The sequence below is a fragment of the Ovis canadensis genome, chromosome 3 (assembly GCF_042477335.2).
Source record: "Ovis canadensis isolate MfBH-ARS-UI-01 breed Bighorn chromosome 3, ARS-UI_OviCan_v2, whole genome shotgun sequence".
NCBI lineage: Eukaryota > Metazoa > Chordata > Mammalia > Artiodactyla > Bovidae > Ovis > Ovis canadensis.
In genome coordinates, this window is record NC_091247.1 from 194,530,638 (window position 1) to 194,555,367 (window position 24,730).

At 38.3% G+C, this 24,730-nt stretch overlaps 1 protein-coding gene across 1 annotated transcript in view; it reads left to right on the top strand.

Moving 5' to 3' along the window:
* The window catches only part of ITPR2 (inositol 1,4,5-trisphosphate receptor type 2), a 599,561-nt gene that overhangs the window by 260,492 nt on the left and 314,339 nt on the right, over nt 1-24,730 (top strand). Inside the window, exons 27-32 of the mRNA XM_069585523.1 lie at nt 10,244-10,333; nt 10,415-10,540; nt 15,805-15,927; nt 16,816-17,016; nt 19,578-19,829; nt 22,543-22,668. Of these exons, the coding sequence (XP_069441624.1) occupies nt 10,244-10,333; nt 10,415-10,540; nt 15,805-15,927; nt 16,816-17,016; nt 19,578-19,829; nt 22,543-22,668 (918 nt within the window). The remainder of the gene's footprint in view (nt 1-10,243; nt 10,334-10,414; nt 10,541-15,804; nt 15,928-16,815; nt 17,017-19,577; nt 19,830-22,542; nt 22,669-24,730) is intronic.

Below are 24,730 nucleotides of genomic sequence, written 5' to 3' on the forward strand. Positions count from 1 at the left end.
TACATCACAATATCAATGGAAACAGCCAGTAGCAGGCGGCACGCACTCTGGCAAGCCAGTACAGATAATAATCCTTTGTTGTGTAGTAAATCTTTACAAAGGCTCTAAACACAGGATGATTGCCATTGTTTTAAAACAGCTCATAATGTTCTAACTTTGTGCCTGCTTAGACATCAGAAAGCCAGATAACAGTACAGTGAGTCTTCATTTTGGTAATAAGAAATATTTCCAATAGCATAAAAGTATTTTTTTTTCCCTCAGCGGTAAATTTTGTTTATTTGGGTCAATAACTGAACTGAACTGCTGTGCCTTTCTTAGTCGCTTCAGTCATGTCTGACTCTTTGTGACCCCATGGACTGTAGCCTGCCAGGCTCCTCTGTCCATGGAATTCTCCAGGCAAGAATACTGGAGTGGGTTGCCATTTCCTCCTCCAGGGGATCTTCCTGATCCAGGGATGGAACCCACATCTCTTGCACTGGTAGGTGAATTCTTTACCATTGAGCCACCTGGGAAGCTCTGATAATCCACCTACTAACACTACCAAATCTCAGTGTAACCAAAATTATCCTAGTATTGTAGTTGATCTCGTGTAAACACGTTGGAGGATGGGGTAGATTGGGTCTTCTAAGCTCACTGCATCCCTAGTACATATGAGCTTTATTACCTATTATATCTTACAGGGTTTCCCTATTAACTTACTTTCAAGGGCATTAAAAAGGGCATTGTTGCTGAAAACTTAAAAGCTAGGGTATTACAAGTTGACAGTCTCTGTAGCATTACTAGTTCATCACATTCAAAGGCATGTTGACTTCTAAATATAAGAAGGAGGGATTAACTCAGGAAGTCTGATCTGAGTGGGTTAAATCAGGATTGCTCTTTATGCTCACCCATCTCTTTATAAAGAGTTGAAAAGCAAGCCAAGGAGGCATCACAAGACTTCTAACAGAAGTTCCCACTTGTATTAAATATTTTGGTGGTTAATTTTCCTTCACAATGATTGTGCTTCTGTGTCTGTGTCTGTATATAGATGTATCTCTACAAATGGTTGCCTGCTCCTTTAAAAAAAAAAAGAAAAGGGTGTTGGGGGGAGCTTCTCTCCTGGCTCAGATGGTAAAGAATCTGCCTGCAGTGCAGGAGACCCAGGTTCAATCCCTGGGTCCAGAAGATCACCTGGAGAAGGAAATGGCAACCTGCTCCGGTATTCTTACCTGGAAAATTCCATGGATAGAGGATCCTAGTGGGCTGTAGTCCATGGGGTCTCAAAGAGTTGGATACAACTGAGTGACTAACATTAAAAAAACAAAAAACTTACGGTCTTCACAATCTAAAGTCTGATGTTTAAACTGTCTGTTTTTCCATCAAGGATAGTTTTTTCTTTGGGAGTTTCTAATTGATTTTTTCATATCTCTGCATTCAAGATTCCTATCTGTGTGTTTTCACTTCATAATTTTTTTTGTCCTTTTAATAGGTGTGTGATGTAAGGGACACAATTAACTAGAAAGTGTCCCTGGGGGCTTACTCTGGGTTGCCTAGGCAGCAAGCTGGCTGGCTGTTTGCTGGAGTGGGGGTGGGGGGGTGGGGCAGGAGCTTCTCTCCCAAGAGGCCCTGCACTGATCTGACTTCTCATGTGGACCCCTGGCTCTTGCCTCTCAGCAGGAGGAGTCTTATTTGTATGGGCCTCAGCTGGTAGTCCTGATCAGCAGACACCTAAATCTAGACTGCTTGGTGCCGAGGATGTTTTGTACACCTTCAGATACCCCTTACTCTCCAACTTGTCCTGTGAGAAGTTGTGCTGAGAAGGGGTGGAGGTTGTTTGTCAGAAATGTAGACCCGGGATGGCGTCCAGCAGGACAGTCACACCTCTCTAGGGTGATTGAAGGCTGGGGGACTCATGTCTTCCCTTCTCTGCTGACCCTTGGCTTGCATCTCCCCCCCTCTCCTCCGCTCCACCTCCCTTTCCCAGTAAGACTCTCCCTAATCCCTCCCAAGTGATGCCGTGGGTTCTCCTGACCATGTGGCAGCCACATAGGGGTCCACCTAGGGTGAGAGAGGTTATTCCTCACTTTATTTCTATGATTATTTTAAACATGTGTTTGTGTATGCTAAGTTGCTACAGTTGTTTCTGACTCTTTGCAACCCCATGGACTGTAGCCACCAGGGTTCTCTGTCCATAGGATTCCCCAGGCAAGAACAGTGGAGTGGGTTACCATTTTCTCCTCCAGGGGATCTCCCCGACCCAGGGATCAAACCCCAGTCTCTTAGGTCTCCTGCATTGGAAGGCAGGTTCTTTACCACTGGCATCACCTGGGAAGCCCATTTTAAACATACACAAAGGTCCTTTCAGAAGGTTTCTTAATTGTTTTATTTGCCTGGGAATGGCAGAGTCTCATTACTGAGTTTTTTTGTTATCTACCTTAGCATTCGCTTTCCTCACAGGTATTTAAATTTTAGTTTGCAGGTTTACCTTTCTGAGAGAATGAACTGAGTTCCTTCCTTCCCTCCCTCCCGCCCCCTTTCCTTCCCTCCTTTGCTTTCCCTCTCCTTTTCTGTCGACAGCCCTTCCTTGTCTGATGGTTTCTGTCTTACCCCACATCTCGGTACTCTTTAAAAGTGAAGCCCGGTTTACATTCTTTGCCAACCACTTCTGATCTTTTTTCTTTGATGAGGCAAACAGGCAAGGAGGCTGTTCCCTCTAGAAAGATATCTTGAAAGAAAAGCTATGCTTTCCCAAGTGTTAGGACTTTGATTCTGCACAGCAGGGAAATAGTTTTATATAAACTTGGTTTCTCTGGCAAAACTTGTGATTGACCAGCTGACTCTTGGCAAAAGTAACTGATTGAATGTCTAACCTTCATGGCTGGGTACAGAAAGTGTCCATGAGTTTCAGGCAGAATCTTCCTAGATGATCTGACTTATGTGGAACTCTATGGTAATTGGATAGAGACCTTTTATCCATTTATTTGGGAGAGTGCTTGTGTGAATTTTCTTTTTATGGAGTTTGTTTTCTTCATTTTCTCCGTTTGCCTTTGACCTCTTTGTATGTTTATTTTACTTGTTTATATCAGATTACATATTTCTGTCCTTTATGTCTGAGCTGATGTTACTGAAGGTGATTTCTGTACATGAGTATCACTTTAATAAGTCCTTTCACAAGACTTTCAGCTGAAAACTGATTTTTAGGCTTGAGCCAAATGCTGCTTATACACATCCTCATTCTATTTGGTTGTAATGCAGATTCTTAAATGTAGTGCTTTTATCTCCTGAATTGGTTTCTTTGAATTATTTCCAGGATAAGAATCTTTTTCTCTGTCTTGTCTTCTGGCCTGCATTTAAAATTAATGCTGTTTTATTATTCCCTTCATGTTATAGAGAAAGTTACTATTTTATTAGTTTTTTCCACTTTGCTGTTTGTTCTCAATTTCATTTGAATTTGGTGATTTCACGTGGCTTTGGCCTGCAACAGCTCGAAGCAGGGTTTCGGTTGCTGCCTAGAGATTGAGGTCAGTCCTCGGCAGTGAGAGCACTGAAGCCGCGCGACTAGACCTCAAGGGACCAGTGGCCGGTGACAAGGCCCTGGCCTGTCAGCTGTGTAGAAATGAATTTCCACATAGAGATGGAAAGTAGTGAAAGAAGTAAAGTGTTTTAATAAACAGCCCTCCTAATGGAGGAGAAAGAATACGTGTGGATAGACACATGGGTGGTCTCAGAGAGAAAGTCCTGCCTCGTGGAGGTTTGAATCCCTTTTATGGTGCATTTATTCTGGGTTTCCTTTGGCCAGTCATCTTGCTTTGCCTGGTTCTGAGTCCATATTTGGTGTGTCTCAGGGTCCTCCCATATGTGTGCACACAGCTCTCAGCCAAGAAGGATTCTAGTAAAGGGGCCTGTGGGTAGGTTGATATCACTTACTAAAATGTGATGTCCCCTCTCTTTTGATCTCCAAGGGGCCTTTCTGTGCATATGTAGTCAGGGAGATCTCCTTGACTTCGAGAATTAGAAATATGTGGTCCCTATCTCTTACCTGGACAGGGCTCATCTCCTCTCTTGCTCCTGCTATTTTAGAGTATCTGTCCATAGGGGAGAAACCAATTGTTCACCCTGAGGCCCATCTAGCTCCTGCCTCATTGGTAGTGAGGAGTCTAACTTCCTTTGTGTTTTTTTCCCTTAGCAAGTGGCTTACAAGGAAATCGTAGAAGTTGATTCATTCAAATCAGAGCACACCTATGACACTGGGCCAGAAAACAACGTTTCTGTAATGACTGCTTGCTAAAGAGGGAGTTGAAGAGAAGGTGCTGGTTTCTTCCCCCGCTTCTGTCCATGCAGCCCTCTTCTCCCAGCCGCATCGGGGTTTGCTCTGAGATGACTGTGACTAGGGTTGCTTCCCTCACATATGTCAGGTTCTGTTGCGTTGCTGTTTTCACTTCCTGAACAGTGCTATGTTATTCTTGGTCACCGTGCTAACTAAAGGATTGCCTTTCCTTTCTACATTTTATATAATACTGCTGAGGATCATATTAAAAAGTATTATAGCTTCCCTGCTGGCTCAGTTGGTAAAGAATCTGCCTGCAATGCAGGAGACCTGGGTTCAGTCCCTGGGTCAGGAAGATCTCCTGGAGAAGGAAATGCCAACCCACTCCAGTATACTTGCCTGGAAAATTCCATGGACAGAGGAGCCACGACTGAGCGACTAAACCACCAAAGTATTATAGAAGGTATTATGTAAAAAGTATTGTACATGACTGTGCTATAGTGGGTTCTTATTGCACGCCTATGGAAACAGCTCTTAGTTTACTTTGAGCATACCTATCATCAGTACATTCCCTATTTTTCTGGAGTATCAGTTTAAGCAACGAGAAAGCACTCCAGTAGCACACACTTTTTTGTTACTTTATCAGAGATACTGATAGTCAAAGAGATTTGCGGTATTTTCTAGGACATCTGATCAAACATCATCAAATACTAATTAAAATGACATCAAATGAATTAAAAAATGTCAATATTTGTATTGTCTTGGGACAAAGGGAAAGCAAACAGGTTTGGAGTAAGACTGAGAGTATGGTTTACCCTCTAGAAGAGTAGAAATTTGTGCCCAGCTTGAGGGAAATCTGGAGGAGGGTTATCTGCCAGTATTAATGTCTTCACCAAGTCTTAGAGCAGCCTTAGGCGTCAACCAGGGAAGCCGAAACTGTCAGTCATGACCCCATGATGGTCTGTGTTAGCTTTACTGCCAAGGTCAGATAATTAGATTCAGGATGATGTAAGAGTTTCTGTAACCCCTTGAATATCATCATAAATGGCTAGTATGTGATGTAACTTTTAGATGTATGGGAGAAAAACATACCTCATCCTCCCACGGCAGGGCTATCATTCAGTTGTCTGAAGGAGGTGATATTTAATATGAAGAGCTTCAATTAAATTATAATCTGGTTGGTCAGTCAAGCATCAAAGTCTGATTATTAGATTTTTTTAGTGTGTTTTGGAGGGAGGTAAGAAGGAGAAAGGGTGGCATTTGACATCTGAACTTGAGAGGAGGGTGACTGGTAAATGATGCCACTGATTTGGTTGAGTAGTAGATACAAGAGAAGGCTAGGGGTCCAGATGGTGAGTAGAATGCTTTCCAGTCTTGCTGACTTGATAGCATTGCTGAAGAAGGACATCCTTTCACTTCACTGGGGTTGGGACAAAGCAAAGAAATGCACTGAGCTATTTTAATCACAGCTGTGGTAGATGTAGGCGTTTCTACATTGTAGGATTTGGAAAGTTCTTTTTTAAAAGCATGATCGACCTTGTTTAAATTAAGGAGCCAGATCCTCATTAACTTGTGCCCATGTTTAGTTCACCATATGATTCATATAGTATTATTTTCTTATATCATTTTTGCTATTTATCTAAAAAGAGTTTCCTTGCCTGATGCAAAATAAGTGTGGGGTCAACGTGATGTTCAGAGCCAGTATTTACTTAGTTATTTACTCTGAGCATGTCTAGATCCATGCTGACCATCTAATTTCTAGACTCTTCCAGAAATTTCTAGACCCTTCTAAACTATCCTTGCTATGATGTTTCAGAATATACTGCTTTATGTTACTGTTGTTCAGTCACTAAGTCATGTCTGATTCTTTGCAGTCCCATGGACTGCCACACACAAGGCTTCCCTGCCCTTCACTATCTCCCTGAGTTTGCTCAAACTTATGTCCATTGAGTTGGTGACACTATCCAACCAGCTCATCCTCTGTCGTACCCTTCTCTTCCTGCCCTTGATCTTTCCTAGCATCAGGGTCTTTCCCAATGAGTTGACTCTTCACATCAGGTGGCCAAAGTATGTTACAGTATATACTATGCCATTAAAAATCTGGCTGCCTCAGTAAAATCACTTGACTAAGTGGTTCCCATATTCCATTAGAGGAAATAAATTCAAATTCTTCCAGATGATAGGAAACAGTTACAGTAAAGTACAAGTATTTTTGCATTGCCTTTCTTCATCACTGTTGTCAAAAGCATAATTTAGGTATTTACTATAAGCATGGCACTGCTCTCCGTGTTACACACTTTTTTCCTGAGCCTCCTCAACTCTGGGATAAATTACATAACTGCATAAATTACACTTCTACATTGTACACTTTACTAATATGTTATCATTAGAATAAAGCCAGGACTTTGTAGATTTGGCCACTAACCTAGGGACAAAGAGGTATAGGATCTAAAAAATATATAATCAATTTCTTTCCTTTCTGGAGGAAGAAAGGGCAACTTTACTTGGAGCAGCTTGGCATTAAATAAGAAAATAAAACCTAACTGTAGTTATATAGTTTACATATTTCTTAAATTCCCCTGATCACTGCTTTGGGATCATCCACATGTTCTATGAGTTAATATTTTTGTTCAGTTTAATTACATTGAATTATTTTCTGAAATTAAAAGGGGCCGTTCACTGAATTCTCCAGCATTGCCTCCTTTGTTGACTGCTGGCAATTTTAAATTAAAATAATTTTTCTTTATAATTTCCATACTTAGGAAGTTTAGCATTGTCTACATCCTCCCTTGGGCAGAACTAAAGAGCATAACTTTTGTAATGTAGTACATCTTCCCTGAGATTACTTTTCTTAAAACAAGACAGTTGCTTTTTCTGCAGGCCGTTGCTTGAAAAATAGACTTAAATATATCTGCCAAAGCTTTGCCTCTATATTTGACTGATTTTTTAAAAAGTTGAAATATATCAGAAGGATCTCCTTTCTACCGTAGGAGCTTTGTCAATCTTTAGACTTGGTAACATCTTAATCTTGGAATACAAACTTAGGTTTCTTTAATATTTTTTCTTTTCCAGAAAAAAATGAATATGGCCTTTTTAAATTCAGCCTTCACCTTTGTGATCAGAAAAAGGAAATTTAATTATATTTCTACCTTTGCAATGTCTACTTCTCATCAATAAATTATTTTTCTGTCAAGTAGAAACCCTGTTTCTCATATGCTGTGACCTCCAACCTCTTCCATCCAAATAGCTTCCATTCATATGAGGCACTGGGGCCCTTTACCTCTTCTGTTCATACATTGGCCTCACTTACGTATATATTTTACATTTTCTTCTGTAACTTTTTTGGATTTACTTAGTGTTTATTGTCTTGTAGATACTATCTCGCATTCTTTTTTCTTTTTTGTTTACCTAGGGTGGAAATTGGATTGCTTTCATTTCCTTCCTAGGATTTATTAGCATAGATGACACAACCCTGGAAGGTAACAGGAACAGTGTTAATGCTTTCAGTGTTTTTATTCGTGACTTTTTGTGGTTCCAGGTCCATTCAGTGAAAGAAACAAAGTGGTCAGAAAGTCTTGGAGAATATCCTGTCATAATAACACAAAGTGGAATTTAAAGACAATGGTAGTGAACCAGAGAATCAGATGCTAAAGACAATTTTAGTCATTCAGTCATTGACACATAAAACAATTTTAGTACAGTAGATTATTCTTTCGAGAAACTTAGTGGGGGTAATAATCCAAGGTGCAAGATGACTTCCTTTCCTTCATGGAAAGTGCTCAGTCAGCCTCAACTTGGGCTGTGGCTTCGGAGTTCAGAAAGAATCCGTAGAGGATAGAAACTTTTCACCTGCAGAAACAGGGATGAATCAGAGAGAAAAGGTGGGGGAGATGGAATTAAAAAATCTGAGTTTCAGAAGTTCTTTTTCTCTGAGACACAGCAGGGAATGCAGACAGTTTTGTGGATGATACTGGATGTTTTTAAATGCAGAAGAGACAGCATCATGTAGGGGAATTTTCTTATGCTCAGTAAAATGAGAGAAGAGTTACTTGCTAAAGTGGAGTTCAGATTGAGAGCCTCCCTCTTGGATGATGTTTGCCTGGAGAAAAGTCAAAGAGAAATATGGAGCTTCCTGAGCAGTGGTGGTAACTCCACACCTGACCAAGTCACTCTCTTGCTTGAAACCTTGGATCAGAAATCTTTGACTAGCTAGGAAAACACAATGATTTTTCTTTCTTGGTTTGAGTTTATTTTGTGATTTATCATGGAATGCAATAGGAAAAATAGGGACAAATAAAATTATATCAATTAACTTCATATATATATATATATTTTTTACTTTCTCCTAAGCTTAGATTACCTGGAGAAGGGAATGGCAACCCACTCCAGTGTTCTTGCCTGGAGAATCTCAGGGACAGAAGGGCCTGGTGGGCTGCTGTCTGTGGGGTCGCACAGGGTTGGACACGACTGAAGCAGCAGCAGCAGCAGCAGCAAGCTTAGATTGGCGTCCCATTTAACTGTGAGAGCTCAGCACCTTCAATGTAGTCAGGAATACAGGGTGTTTTTTAAACCACCCTTGATATTCATCCCAAATGCAATTTTGTACTAGTTGTAGATCAGGGAGGTGGTCAGGCCCCACTCCACCTAACTGCCTGCTTTTGCAGCGTGCTTTGTCAGTTCTCGTCATTTTCTGTACACCATTGTGCCTTCCTTTCTACAGCACCTTTGAGTAAGGTGCCTTCACCTAACTAATGTCTCCTGCCCTTTCGTGTGTCTCTTGTACTTAACTGAATTGTTTTCATCTTTCAAGACCTTGGCTTAAACTTGCCTGCTTCATAAAGCTGTCTAAAATTATATCTAGTCTCCTTCTCTCTGTCTCTGTGAATAATAAATTCTGCTCAGTTCAGATCTTTATTTTCATATTTCTCCCTGCTTTCTTAGGTAGACTGCAATTTCTTGTGGGAAGAACCATATCTTCTATTTCTTATATCCACTCACCATTGTCTAGTACCAGGCATGCGTTAAGGATTAGTAAATGTTTGGCGATTGTATTATAACTGGTATTTTATTTTCATATGATGACTCCAATAATTGGTATTTAAAATATGTACACCACTTAATATTTGTCTTTTATTGTGCTACTGTAGATAATGGTTGTTATAATAAAATGTTTCTGGTGTTCTGGGTCCTATTAATATACTTTGTTAATTTAAAATATTATTTTTAATTTACATTTTTTTTCTTTCTTTTTTTTTTTTTTCATTTTCGTGGTCTATATGTGATTGTTCGGCCCCTAGTCATGACTCCTAAGAATGTCATGATAACCTGTCAGAGAATTCTTGGGTTAAGGTGTTTTTGCCTCTCATCTCTGAAATTATGCTTCATTATGATATGCTCCTTCAGTCTTTTTTTTTTTCCAGCAGTTTATCCCTGATAATAAAACTTTGCCTGCTGTGCTCTGAAATTTTACCATTCCTTTTTCTATGGGCCATATAAGGTCTGATACATTTAGCATAAGGAAATGCACTGAGAATGTTACCTGTTATTCCTTTTCCTTTCTAACTTACTCATTAATTATTAGTAATGCCATAGATCTTGTAATATTTTTTCTCTCTTTTGGCTGCATTGGGACTCCCCTGAGGCATGTGGGGGCTTTGCTAGTTGAGGCACATGGACTTAGTTGCCCCATGGCATATGAAATCTTAGTTCCCCAACCAGGGATTGAACCCACATCCCCTGCATTGGAAGGCAGATTCCACTGGACAACCAGGGAAGTCCCAGATCTTGTAATTTGGTTGTTATTGGGAAGTGGTTATTTGCATGACTCCTTGAAGCCAAGGAGCTTTTTATGAGGTAAAAAGGTACCAAAGAAACATTTAAGTTGACTAATAAATTTATCACAAAATAATTTCAAAATGTATTTCTTATTTTTACAGAAGAACCAAATGTATTATGAAGCTATACAGAACATAAAATGCATCTTTGTGTTTATTTTAGGACTCAAACATTTTAAGTCCAGTGCAAGATGGAACAAAGAAACCTCAGATTGACAGCAATAAGAGCAACAACTATCGGATTGTAAAGGAGGTCAGCAGCTAGTTTTATGTCTGTTGATTATATTTAATATTGTACTTTCTATGGTTAATGATTTTCTTCTTGTTTGGAAAGATTTTGATTAGGCTCAGTAAACTCTGCGTCCAGAACAAAAAGTGTCGCAATCAACATCAACGATTACTGAAAAATATGGGAGCCCATTCAGTGGTGTTGGATCTGCTGCAGATACCTTATGAAAAGGTGAGTTTTTAGGTTCTGTTTTCCTTTTTTAATTTTGAGGCAATTTCAGTATAGCAAAGTTGCAATTAATATTTTCCCCAAACCCTTTGCAAGTAAGTTGCCAACCTGATGCCCTACCTCCCCTGGGCCCTTTAGTGTGTTTTCCCTGTGAACATCGCCCCATAACACCCTTCCAGATTGAGAAAGAACATGGCCCTCTGCTGCCATCTCATCCTCACAAGCCATTCACGTGCTCCCATCATCCTAATCACGTACTGTTTGACAAAAAGATCCACTTCAGAAACAGGTGCTGTTTGGTGTCATGTCCATTTAAACCTCCTCATGCTGGACCTCTCATGACCTGGACACTTTTGAAGACAGACCAGCTATTCTGAAGACTGGCTCTTCATTTGGATCATCTGACTTTGCCTCATGATTGAATTCAGTTATGCATCTTTGGCAGGAACGTTACAGGAGTGACACTTAAGTTTTTCCCACCGCTTCCTATCAGACAGCGTGCAATTTTGATTTGCCTCATGACCGGTGATGTTTACTTGGGTCACTTGATAAAGATGGTGTCTGCCAGAATTCTCACTGTGAGCCACTCAGTTTTCCTCTGTTTTAAATATTTTGTGGCACAATTCTTTGAAACTAAGTAAATATTCCATTTTTGATTAAAATTTCTTTTTTTTAACCTTTTAAGTAATTTTTTTAAACTGGAAAACAGTGGCTTTACAATGTTGTGTTGATTTCTGCTGTACAACAACGTGAATCAGCTATAAGTATACACATATCCCCTCCTGTTTGAGCTTCCTTCCCCATGTATCCCACCCCGTAGGTCATCACAGAACACTGAACTGAACTCCCTGTGTCATATATCGCAGCTTCCATTAGCTGGCTATTTTTATTAAACCTTTGATTTATTCATTCATTTATTTATTTATTTTAGTATGGACTCATGGATGCTCATTTCACATAATAGGTTACATTAGGTTTCTATCATTATTTATTTTGACTGTCCCAAATTGGGCCAGTGGAGCCTCTTTGGGTTAGTTGCCTGTCCTCTAACATGGCCTCATCAGTCTTCGAGTGATTCATCACTTAATTGCACATTAAAATGTTCCAAGCTCACCTTGCATTTTTCTTGTTTCACCTGGAATTAGCTGTTTCTTCAGGAAGCTCCAGATCTGTTTGGGGGAGAATGGTATTTGGGAGAAAAATTCTGAGAACGTAATGTACTTATTTCTGTAGGGGTTTTGCTTCTTTAGGTCCTCTAAGTAGACAGATCTAGAGGATATATGTGTGTGTGAGTATAATTACTCACTTATTAATATACTGTTTATAACTCATCTTCCACCATCACTGCTCTCCCTTCCTCCTTTAGGCTCTGACCTCCATCTGCGAATAGATGCCCTGTTTATCTCTTGGAATCCAACCATGCCAGGCCATATACCATTCCCACTTGGACTTTTCACTTCTCTTATTGAATTGCCCCCTGTCTGATTTAGTTGCATTTTAATATGTATATTTATAAGGTGGTATAATTCAAACTATGTTAGAGAATACGGTAAAAGAATTATTGAAAAGCAGCCACACGTATTAACTCCTTAGTATTTATAATTCAAATTATTATGTCTTTGATATTGTAACACAGGCATATGACATATAATGAAGTCCCTTTTTCTAAAAATATAACTATACTGTTGAGTGTTTTACTACTACTTTATGTTTGTGGGTTTTCTATTTTATTATTATATTTTTATTGAAATATTACTCATTTATGATATTAGTTTCAGGTGTCCAGCAAAGTGATTTAAAATATTTTTATAATCACAAAATGATGTCAGCATACAAAGTTATTACAATATTATTGGCTATATTCCCTATGCTGTACATTACATCCTTTGTTTATTTTATAACTAGTTTATTTTATAAGTGAAAGTCTGTAACTCTTAATCTTCTCCACCTATTCATCCCCTCATCCCACTCCACTCTGGTAACCATCAGTTTGTTCTCTGTATCTATAAATCTGTTTCTGTTTTGTTTGCTTGCTTGTTTTCTCTTTTAGACTCTACATATAGGTGAACTCATGTAGTGTTTGTCTTTTTCTGATTTATTTCAGTTACGTAATACCCTCAAGGTTCATCAATGTTGTCACACATGATAAGATTCTGTTCTTTTTGGCTAAGTTTTATTCCATTGTATGTGTATCTATCTATCTATATGTGTGTGTGTATACATATATATATATATATCTCACATCTTCTTGACCCATTCATGGAGACTTAGTTTGCTTTTGTATCTTGACTATTGTAAACAATGCTCCAGTGAACATGTGGGTGCATATATCTTTTTGAATTAGTGTTTTTGTTTTCTTCAGAAAAATACTCAATGTGGAACCTCTGGATCATATGATAGTTCTGTTTTTAATTTTTGAGGAAACTTTATACTGTTTCTATAGTGGCTATACCAATTTATGTCTCCACCAAGAGTGCACAAGGGTTCTCCTTTCTCTAAATTTTCACCAACACTTGTTACTGTTTTTGACAATAGTCTTTCTAGCAGGCGTGAGTTGATATCTCACTGTGGTTTTGATTTGCACTTCCTTGATAATTGGGCTTCCCTGGTGGTTCAACTGGTAAAGAATCCCCCTTCAGTGCAGGAGACCTGGGTTTGATCTCTGGGTTGGGAAGATTCCCTGGAGAAGGGAATGACTACCCACTCCAGTATTCTGGCCTAGAGAATTTCATGGGCTTGCAGAGTTGCAGAGAGTCAGACACAACTGAGTGACTTTCACTTTCACTTCCTTGATAGTGATGTTGAGCATCTTTTCATGTGTTTGATAGCCATCTGTGTGTCTTCTTTGGAAAAAAATGTCTGTTCAGTGCCTTCGCCTATTTCTTTCTTTCTTTCTTTCTTTTTTTTTTTTTTTTTTGATGTTGAGATTCATGAGTTTTTGTGTGTTAACCCCTTATTAGATACATCATTTGCAAGTATTCAGTATTTTGCTTTTTTGTTTTGTTGATAGTTTCCTTTGCTGTGCCAAAACTTTTTAATTTAATCAAATTTTAATTTAGTCAAATCAGGTCCCATTTGTTTACTTTTGCTTTTGTTTCCCTTGCTTGAGGAGACATCCAAAAAGTGTTGCTGAGACCAATGTCAAAAGTATACAGCCTGTATTTTCTTCTAGGATTTTTATGATTTCAGGTCTTAGATTTAAGTCTTGAATCCATTTTGAGTCTGTTTTTGTATATGGTATAAGATGGTAGATTCTTTCGCATGTAGCTGTCCAATTTCACCAATACTAAGAAGTTCTGTTTTCCCCAAGGTGTGTGCTTGTCTTCTTTTTCATTCTTTCCTGATACATTTTCTCCAGTCTCTTCATCAGCCTAGAATATCTAAACCAAGTGATTTTTAAGTTGCATCACCTAAATTTTGAATAAAAGGTTGAAGAATTTTCCTACACATCACTGAAAAGCACATACAATGTGGTATCATCTGTCTCAGAGCTCATTCCTAGGTTAATTGACCACATGTTTTTGGGTTTATCTCTGGGCTCTCTGTTTCGCTCCATTGATTTATGTGTCTGTTTTTGTGCCACCATCATACTGTTTGAATCACTGTAGCATTGTAATATAGTTTAAAATCAGGAAGCATGGATGTCCAGCTTTGCTCTTTTTTCTCAAGATTGTTTTGGATATTAAGGGTCTTTTGTGGTTCCATATAAATCTTAGAATTATTTCTGTGAAAAATGCCACTGGGGTTTTCTCAGCTTTAATAACTAGATTGTTCATAAACAAGCAAAAAAAAAGCATAAGATGACAGCTTCAAAGAAATACCAATTCTAGTAGAATTGCCCCTGCCATTCTTCCGTACTGGCTGGCTTTTCTGTGTGAATTGAGTGTTCCTGTAGCTGAAGTTGCTTTGATGTTTTTTCGCTATGCCTGGACTACAAACGTAAAAGAAAATACTAGTATATTTTGAAATAAAAACTTCCTATTTTCAAGATGGGAATGGAGTTTTTGGACATAATTATTAGTCTAGTTAGTTCATCCCTATTTTAAATATGAGGAAATGAGTCTATTAATGATCTTAGGCTGTTGGTTTAGTTATATATGGCATAAAATTTAGACTCTCAGATTAGGAAAAAAGAAAACAATAAAATGTTGAATTATTTTAATATAAACTGTGACTCAAAACATAAATCCATTTTGTGTATCTGACACTGCCACATGACCTAGCCTAAAAAAATTTTAGTTGGTTTCAGTGATATTTGAAAAGATAACTTTTAAGAAGAAAACTTTGCATTCTTTGTGAGTTTTGAAACTCAAGTTTCTTATTGAAATTTTTATTAGCAACAAAGTACTTTATCATAGGACTTTGGGAAAGGACAGTGAATAAGGAAACGACTTAAGAGTATGTGTGCTAAGAAAGAGGGGACAAAGGGGAAGAGGAAGGCGGAAAGTGAAGAGATAAAGGAAAAGAATGAGATGAAAAAAAGAGGCAAAGTAAGTAGCAAAAGAAGCAGGCGCAGAGAAAGGAGAGCAGAGAATAGAGGGAAGGTCAGAAATACTGGGTTGGCTAGAGTTTCTTCAAGATTTTTATAAGCCGCTATGCAACAACCTGAATGAACTTTTTGATCAACTTCAATATGTATAATTTACAGAGTGGGGAAGAGAGGGCAGGTGAGTGGAGAGAAGAGGGAATGAGAGCAGGAGAGAAGGAGCAGAAGGAGCCAGAGGAGGAGGGATAAATGCCTGGAGAAGAAAGGGAGGAGCTGGAGAAACGGGGGATAGAGATGATACAAGAATGAGGGAAAACAGAAAGCAGAAGGATCAGGAGGCTCCAGGTACACTGAAACACTGGAAGAAGCTAAATCAAAGAGAGGGAAGGAAAGAGAGGGACTGGAGGATGCAGGGCAGAAGGGAACAGAACTGGGGAGAGTGAGGAGGCCAGAGAGAGAGGAACCGGGGACAGAGGAGGTGTGGGGACAGATGCAGGGGAGAAGGGGCAGCTTTGTACAGCGATGGGAAATTGTAGTGGACAAGTGGGAAGATTGAGGAGAACGAGAAATGGACTGTGAAACAAAAAGGGGAGCAGAACAGCTAATAGAATGAAGATGAGGGGAGAGACATCTGCAAAATGGGAAGAAGTGTTGACGCAGAAAGGAGACCATAAAACAGTGAAGAAAACAGGAAAAAATGCTTGTGTAAAAAAAAAAATTCTTTGATAGTATTTTCGCTCTGTGTGTTTGTCTGTATCATGTTCTACTTTTTAACTTTCAGAACGATGAGAAGATGAATGAAGTAATGAATCTGGCTCACACATTCTTGCAGAATTTCTGTCGGGGAAATCCACAGAATCAAGTTCTCCTCCATAAACATCTGAATTTGTTCTTAACTCCTGGTGTAAGTATTTGAGTGACTTCTGATATTTTTAGTATTTATAGTAAAGTGTCCATGTCATTTCTTTTAGCAACATTAATGGATAGAATTTTATTCATCTTTGTGCATGTGTGCGTGCTAAGTCACTTCAGTTGTGTCCAACTCTTTGCAACCCCATGGGCTGTAATCCACCAGGGTCCTCTGTCCGTGGAATTCTTGAGACAAGAATGCTATAGCGGGTTGCGATGCCCTCCTCTAGGGGATTTTCCCTATCCAGGGCTTCAACCCGAATCTCTTAAGTTTCCTGCATTGGCGGACAGGTTTGTTGCCACTAGTGCCACCTGGGAGGCCCCATATTCATCTTCATCACCTCATTTTATTCCTTGTAGGGGCTTCTTCCCCTGAAAGTGACTATCTTTCCTTTAAGGGAACATTTAAAGAAACTTGAAAAATTACACAAATCTTACCTGCAGATGGCAACTTCATTTTTATGTACATAGTTAGGAAAAAGATAAGGTACAGCAAAGACTAAGTGTGATGCCACGAGTAAGTAAATATGAAAAACTCGAGGGTGGAGTTTCCTCTGCTCTGTAAAACATGTGTCAGCGAATACTAAGGAAGAGCCATGTTTGAATAGTACATGATTACATTAATCTCAAGAATACTGTTGCCAACCTGTTGACCTTTATACTAAGCTCCCTTTTCCAACTAAATTCCTTTGTGAGCTCAGTTTTTTTATTTTTATTTTTTAAATGCTGAATAATCTCATTGCATTTTGTGGAAGAGAAAACTCACTGCAATTTTGCATAAAATAGAAAACTGATCACAAGCCGGGTAATATGGTCTAAGTGTTACTGTAAAATAGAAAACTGATCTTGTCAGAATTACAAGGGCACATTCCTTTGTGTGTAGCTCCTTGAAGCAGAAACTGTGCGGCACATCTTCATGAACAATTACCATCTGTGCAATGAAATTAGCGAGAGGGTTGTCCAGCACTTTGTGCACTGCATTGAGACACATGGCCGCCACGTGGAGTACCTAAGGTTTCTGCAGACGATTGTCAAAGCAGATGGGAAATACGTGAAGAAATGCCAGGATATGGTAATGACCGAGGTATGTTCTCAGTTTGCATTTTACCAGCTTTGCATAAATGATATGCTCAAATACATGTTTTCTGTTAATTTTGAGTGAAAAGAATCCCCCAACAACATAGGTTTGGAAAATAATTTGAGTACAACTCTTAAGCATAAATGTATTTTGCTTAGGTGTAGGGAAGTGACATATCATAAGGTGATGTTATAATTTTCTAGGGGTGTATTTTTCTTTTTGAGCCTTAATGAATTTGTGTATTTTAAATAATGGGTAAAATCCTATGAAATGTTATAGATTATTTAAAATGAAAGTGATTAAAATTTATATTTTTAAGTTTCAAAATATAACAAAAATGGATTAAACTCTGCTTTTCGAGTGCCTTTATTACTGTGTTCCTGTAATCCTAAAATGGATGTTCTTTGCTACTATTTACAGAGGGCTTTGAAGGAAATGAAATTAATAGAAATTATCTGTCAGTCATTTTTTACATTTGGAAGCTTAGCTCTTCAGAGTCAGTTAAAAATTTAAGAAAAGCAAATGGATGATGTACTCCATTTATTTTGCCCTCTTCATTATGATATTTCTCACTGAGCCAGATTTATACAGTGAATGAGTTACTTACTAGGAACCAAGTGATACTTTGGAGAATGGATGTGTGTGTGCTCTAAGTCACTTCAGTTGTGTCCGACTCTTTGCAACCCTATGGACTGTAGCCTGCCAGGTTCCTCTATCCATGCTATTCTCAAGGCAAGAATGCTGGAGTGGCTTGCCATGCCCTCCTCCAGGGCATCTTCCTGACTCAGGGATTGAACCCATATCTCTTATGTCTCCTGCATTGGCAGGCGGGTTCTTTACCACTAGCGCCACCTCGGAAGCCTACTTTGGAGAACACTTTGAGCCTATGTGGTGGGTAGATCATTGCCCTGTGACCTAATGTTCTGTAAAGGCCTGGATGGATTAAAGCAGCTTTCAACCATCTACAAACAGTTACTTAGTGGATTATATTGATTTGGGGGAATTTTCATAATTATACACTTTAAATTTGGGATGGGAGTAATTTCTGTATTGTTGCAATGTGAGTCCCTCTTGCCCCATAAAAATTTCAAAGTTAATTCAGTGTAAAGTCGTGAATTTTTAATGTAAATTATTGTTATTAAACATTTAAGGAGCATTTTAAATTTGTGAAATTTACCTGTCTGTATTTGCATTCATAATAGTTCTCCTTTGCCTAGAAATGTGGCAATTAATTCGATTTTGGAAAATCATCATGGAAAGAATTAAAATGGGAAAGCAGCAAATAGTTAAGCAAGTCCAAGGGCATTTATTAGGTGACATGTTTCTATATGTAAAGAAATATTTATAATTTTATGTTAATATATACATTTTTGACACAAATACATTCTCTTTCAATAGAACTTTCCGTGTAAGCCAGTTAATTGTCTTATCAATTTAAGTATATTATCAATTCAAATAAAATAGAGAAAAAATTATGTAATCTGTGTTACCTACCAAAATATTTCCCACTGGGGGTAGAAAATTGGTACTAGAATAGACAAAAAGAATTGAGGCCAGCGCAGGTCCTGACCTGTCTGTGGTTTGGGGTTGCTATCTGCCTCATAAAGCAAAGTAGAGGGTTTGTCTCCTGGGAAGACAAAAGTTGTCTTCTCTGCAGAAGCCTCTTACATAACTAGCCTGGGCATCTTCCAGGAATAGGAGGGCGAGAATTGAGACTTCATGAAGCTGGGTTTTCAGTTGAGGGAGAGAGAGAAGATAGCAGTGATAGTCTGGAGTGGAGTGTTATTACCTCCAGAACTCATCACAGTTAACTCAGCCAGGGCTTCACGGCAAAGTAGATTCCTTAATAAAATAATACTGTTTTCCCCTCAAATAGACAATAAGACATTGTAGTGATTTAGCAATAAAATTAAATCCTGCTGGAAACTCCACTTTAGTTAGTTTGTTACACAAACAAAACAGGAAGGAAAATTTATTTCCTAGAAGCCCCTACTTATTCATTCTTTGTCTCTCTCTTTTTTTAAGCTTGTATTTCTCTTTTTATTTTTCTGCTTTTACCTCCATCCTCTACTGATATCTACAACAAATGGTATCTGCAAATTCTTGTAGAGTTACATTTGGCTATGTGTACTTGCTTACTTATTCCATCACTATTGAAGGGGATGGGGATATTTTAATTCATAGTAAAATGAGACTTATGAGATTTCTCATACTTGGCGATGGCATCTACCATTTGAAATTCAAGAAAGTAACTTTATTGGAATATTTTGGAGGTTTAATTTCAGTGGCTAACTAATTGAACAGCTTCTAGTCATCTGTGTCATTTATTCTCAATGCCATGTACCTCTCCCATATCTCCTCAACTGGTTTTGATGACTTTCATAATTAATCACTTCACACATGAATACAATCTTTTTGCCATCCTGCTTTGGTATAGTTCTGCTTTTGCAATGTTATCTATGTTTTTACAAAGATTTACACGTGTTTCCACATAGACCAAGCCTTTGGAAATAACTGCAAGGATGAACATTTGGACTGCTATATAGACTCTCTTATTATCATTTCAGTTGATAAATGGGGGTGAAGATGTGCTGATATTTTACAATGATAGAGCATCATTTCCCATCCTTCTTCATATGATGTGTTCAGAGAGAGACCGAGGGGATGAGAGTGGCCCCTTAGCCTACCACATCACCCTCGTGGAGTTGCTGGCAGCATGCACAGAGGGGAAAAATGTCTACACTGAAATCAAGTGCAATTCCCTTCTGCCCCTGGACGACATAGTGAGGGTGGTGACCCATGATGACTGCATCCCTGAGGTAAGCCTGGCAAAAGCTTAGCAGCTATAGAATTGTTTTCAATTTCTAGTAAGTGCCAGAAGTCCTCCTATGGTTATTTATAATGAGATAACACACTTAGTCACAGAATAGTACCTAGGTATATAATTAGGCAAATTTAAAAATCATTAAAACTTACTTTTTTGTTCTACAAGGGACTGTGAAAGTTGATAAGCCTTTTTAAGAGTATAGCCACTGTTAGTTTTCTAGAAATTCCACTATAGAAATTTCTAGGTATGGTATTGTGATCAGACTTAAACATTTACTTGTAACTTCTAGTATGTTTTGAGCATAAAACAGGTGCTTCATGAATAATTCACAGTCATCAATAGAGGCTAGATTGGTACTGCAGGACCACTATTAGATTCTCTAGGTTTACCTTTGCTTTATGGAATAGCAGCTTTCTTGGAAACATGGACACATATTTTCCTTTATTCATACATCGCCTACCCTCCATCCTAGTTTGGCATGACAGGCAGGGAAACAACTCATTAGAGACTGGTTGTCTGCCAGGTGCATTAATGAAGCTTCCAGGAATGTATATGACAATAATTTCTTTTTTTATGCTGTTCTAGTGTATTGTTGCAAAGTTTATAAATATGTGATATGCTAAATCCAAACATTTTAAATCACAGTAACTTTAAAAGACACCAGGTTAGGTTAATTTTCCTATTTCCAAATAGTCCTGCATAGTGATGGACTTGAAAGTATATTTTTTATGAAATTTTTTAGGATTGCTCACACCTCAAACCAAGAGTACTTCATGCCTTGATTGTTTTGAAGTAAGGTAGCAAAGAAAGGAAGCATAGTGTTGTGATTAAATTGCGGGTTCTGTCTTTATTTGAAGTCCTGATTCTAGCCAGTCAGTTCTCTCTGACATAGCACTCTAACCTCTTATATTCACCTGCTTCACCCCTCTTCATCCTTTAGATCCTGATTCAAGTATTGCTTCTTCAAAGAAGACCCTCCTGGCTTCTAGTTTTAGAGCCTATAAAAGTCTATAATTTGAAATTTGACATTTGAATTTTATTGATTAACAAATGTCTGTAGTCTTTTCATTCTTTACCAAGATTATGAGCTCAGTGAGAGTAACAGCTGGGTCTATTTATAGTTACCATTATATTCTCTAAGCCTGGACCTACATTTAATAAATATGTTTTGAGTGAATGAGTGAATGGGTTGAAGAATGAGTCAGAATCTTAGATCGGTTACTTCCTACCTGTGTGACTGACTCCAGCAGGTGACTTAACCTTTCTCATTGTCAGTTTACACAATTTTGAGTATAATAACTATAGTCCATATCTGGTAGAATTGCTGGGGAATTAAATTAAGATATTGCAGAATCTCCAGAATGCTGGAGAGCCTGACGCCTCCTAAGCCTGTAATGCAGCCTTGACACAGGCACCCCGTGGTTGAAGGTTTTAGACCTCAGTCAAGTAGTGATAACGTCTAAGGCCATAAAAGCTGGCCTTGTATTCCTGTTGATTCTATCTTGGATTCTATGAATCTTTTTTTTTTTTTTTTTAAGAGTGATACTTGTTTATTTATTTTTTTTGTTACTTTTATTTTATTTTATTTTATTTTCAGCTTTTTTCCCCATTTCTTCTTCTTTTTTTTTTTTTTAGTTTTTTATTTTCTAAATTTTAAAATCTTTAATTCTTACATGCTGATTTTTTTTACCTGATTTTTTGATATATGTGATTTTTACTGGGGAAATTTATAGCCTTCATCACATTTTCATAAAGAGAAAGAGGAAAGACAAGGAGAGAGGAAAAAAAGAGGAAAGAAAAGAAAAACAAAAACTCTTGGCCTGTGCACTTTAGTAATGGTATATGCTGGTGAGACTCATCCCAGTCTCTTATGAGAAGTTTTGCTAAATCTGGAAAAATACCTTAATACATCTTAAAATAATACCATTTTTTTTTTGTAAACTGTGAGCCTGATTCTTCTCAGAAATAGCAATTTAATTGTTTCTGAATGGCAATACAGTATTATCTACTCAACACATTTAAGTGTTGTGTTAGATCTCTCTTGGTTGCAATGGACAGAAACCTAATTTAGACTCGTTTAAATTTTAAAAGGGAATTTTATATATTGGCTTCAGGATTTGGAAATTTGAAAGATGGTTGTTCAGATGAGTCAAGAGGTTCAAGCAGTGTCAGAGTTCCATCTATCTCTTGTTCCCTTTTCCTTTGTGGTTTTGCCTCATGTCCTTTTTTCTGAGCATGATTTTCCTCTAAACACCCGGAGAAGAGGCTTCTTGGAGTTCAGGTTTACCTTGTTCCATCTGACAATGGGAGAGAGAAAGAGAGAGGATGAATATGAATGAATGAATGACAGACACAAAGGGAAAGGAGGTGGGGAGATGCGAGAGAGTAGAGGGAGGGAGAGAGAAAGGGACACTGGTCTCAGATATGTCAGACTTGGTCTACATGAAGTTCACATTCTCACACCAATCACTGGGCCCAGGGGAACAGAATACTAGGCCATGTGTTTACCCTGGGTCAGGGGATGAAATATCTTAGTAAAAGAAAGGAGATAGGCGTGCTCTCTGGGTAGACACAGATCATACTATAATTTACTATAGGAAATAAGAGTTTTCTTTAACCGTTCCTAATAGATATTTGAAAATGAAGAATGTAGAAAAAAGTAAAAGAAAAAACTTACTTTCTTTTATATTTGAAACTTGGCACAGGTTAAAATTGCTTATGTGAATTTTGTTAATCACTGTTACGTTGACACTGAAGTGGAAATGAAAGAAATCTACACAAGTAACCACATTTGGAAATTATTTGAGAACTTCTTGGTGGATATGGCAAGGGTAAGTTATGTTTTGACCATTCAATGCTGCTTCATGTTTAGTAAGGTTGTTGATGTAGCTTTTGACTAAATAGCGTCAAGCAGCTATTGATAGATGAAAACTTAAACCCGCTATGTTTGGGTGTCATCTGTTACATTCATGAAGTTGTCACTGTGTTTCACAGGACTGTGAGTGAGATTTAATGAGTTAAGGTACACAAAATGCCAGTACAGTGTATATGGCAACAAGGTATTCATTTTCATTTTTACCACTGATTATATTGGTCTATTAGTAAGCAGAATTTTAGTAGCCATCTTACATTGGTTAGAGAAGCTATTTGGCAGAGATCAATTTATTCAGCCTCATGTCAATTACAAACTGTAGGTGGAAGAAGTCTCACGATATCTTGACTATGGCTTTCAGTCAGGTAGGTACTTGACCATACTAGTTGGGACCTAACACTGCCCACTGTTGCCTATGAGAGTGTGTTCCAGTAATTGAATCATCTGCTGTTTTTACTCATGGCAGCCAAAATGCAGTCTGCTTTTTACTTTGAGTCCATTTTCTCATGTTTGGCTTTATTTGAGGGTTGGGAAGGACACATGTAGATTGGTTGGCATTTTCTGGATGTTGTCTAGCTTATGTTTTTGTTCTGTTAATATTGACTGAATGAATGAAGGAAGGAAGGAAGGACCCTTTGATAGCACTTAATTTTAGTTAGTATATTTTATGCCCCTTCTAAGCATACTGAATTATCAAAATGTCCAAACTCTATTATTTCAGGTTTTTTTTTTTTTTTTTTTTTTTTTACAGGGGGCTGGGGATCTTCTTTAAAATTATGGGACATACTGTTCAATTAAGGGTTTCACTAATAGAAGATAATGTATAGCTAACTCCTTAGACGTGTTATGACTTATGGTGGCCTGTCCCAGTCCTTTGGCTTCCTGCATTCCTGAGTGCTGTGGTTTACATGGGTCTTACTAAGAGGTACTGAAGATGTAGTGAAGGAGGGGGGTTGATGAAGTCCACATGAATGGATGCTGATTTTATCCATTATCTCACTGCCTCCTTACAGTTCTTTCTGGAAGGAGGAAGGACAAAGGGGATATAAGAAACAACTGCAGACCCAGACATCCAGGACCAATGTTAGATAACAGAATAAATCACATATTCTAGTCCAGGCACTTATATTTAGTCAGGATTAGCAGGTGGAATGTATTTATTTTGTCTTTGATGTGGGGGAGTATGCTTGAGCTCCGCTGTGTTCACACGTGCGTGAAGTAAAGCAGTTCCTGTTTTACTGTATTTCTGTAGACCTTCAAAGCCACTCGTTACCTTCCTCAGGTGGACCTGCACCTGTGGAGGAGTCATCCTGTCTTACACAGCACTACATACCACTTGTATTTACCCTTGTGACCTTGTGAAAGCGCTTCTAAATGACTAGCCACAAGTATCTCTGGACGCCTTGGAGTGAACAACGGTTTACATGCTGATGGCTGAGGTTTAAAACTGCATGTGCGGGAAGATAGTAAAAATATTGCAGACTGATTTGCAGATTTGCACGGTGCTCTGGACTAAAGATAAGGTTGAAAAGACCAGAGTCACACTCTAGACAGCATGTGCTGCAAAGCTAACAGGATTTTTATTTTTATTTATTTTTTTTACTCATTTTATTTTTTATTTTTATTTTTTTTTAGTTTTTTATTTTTTAAATTTTAAAATCTTTAATTCTTACATGCATTCCCAAACATGAACCCCCCTCCCACCTCCCTCCCCATAACATCTCTCTGGGTCATCCCCATGCACCAGCCCCAAGCATGCTGCATCCTGAGTCAGACATAGACTGGCGATTCAATTCTTACATGATAGTATACATGTTAGAATGTCATTCTCCCAAATCATCCCACCCTCTCCCTCTCCCTCTGAGTCCAAAAGTCCGTTATACACATCTGTGTCTCTTTCCCTGCCTTGCATACAGGGTCGTCATTGCCATCTTCCTAAATTCCATATATATGTGTTAGTATACTGTATTGGTGTTTTTCTTTCTGGCTTACTTCACTCTGTATAATTGGCTCCAGTTTCA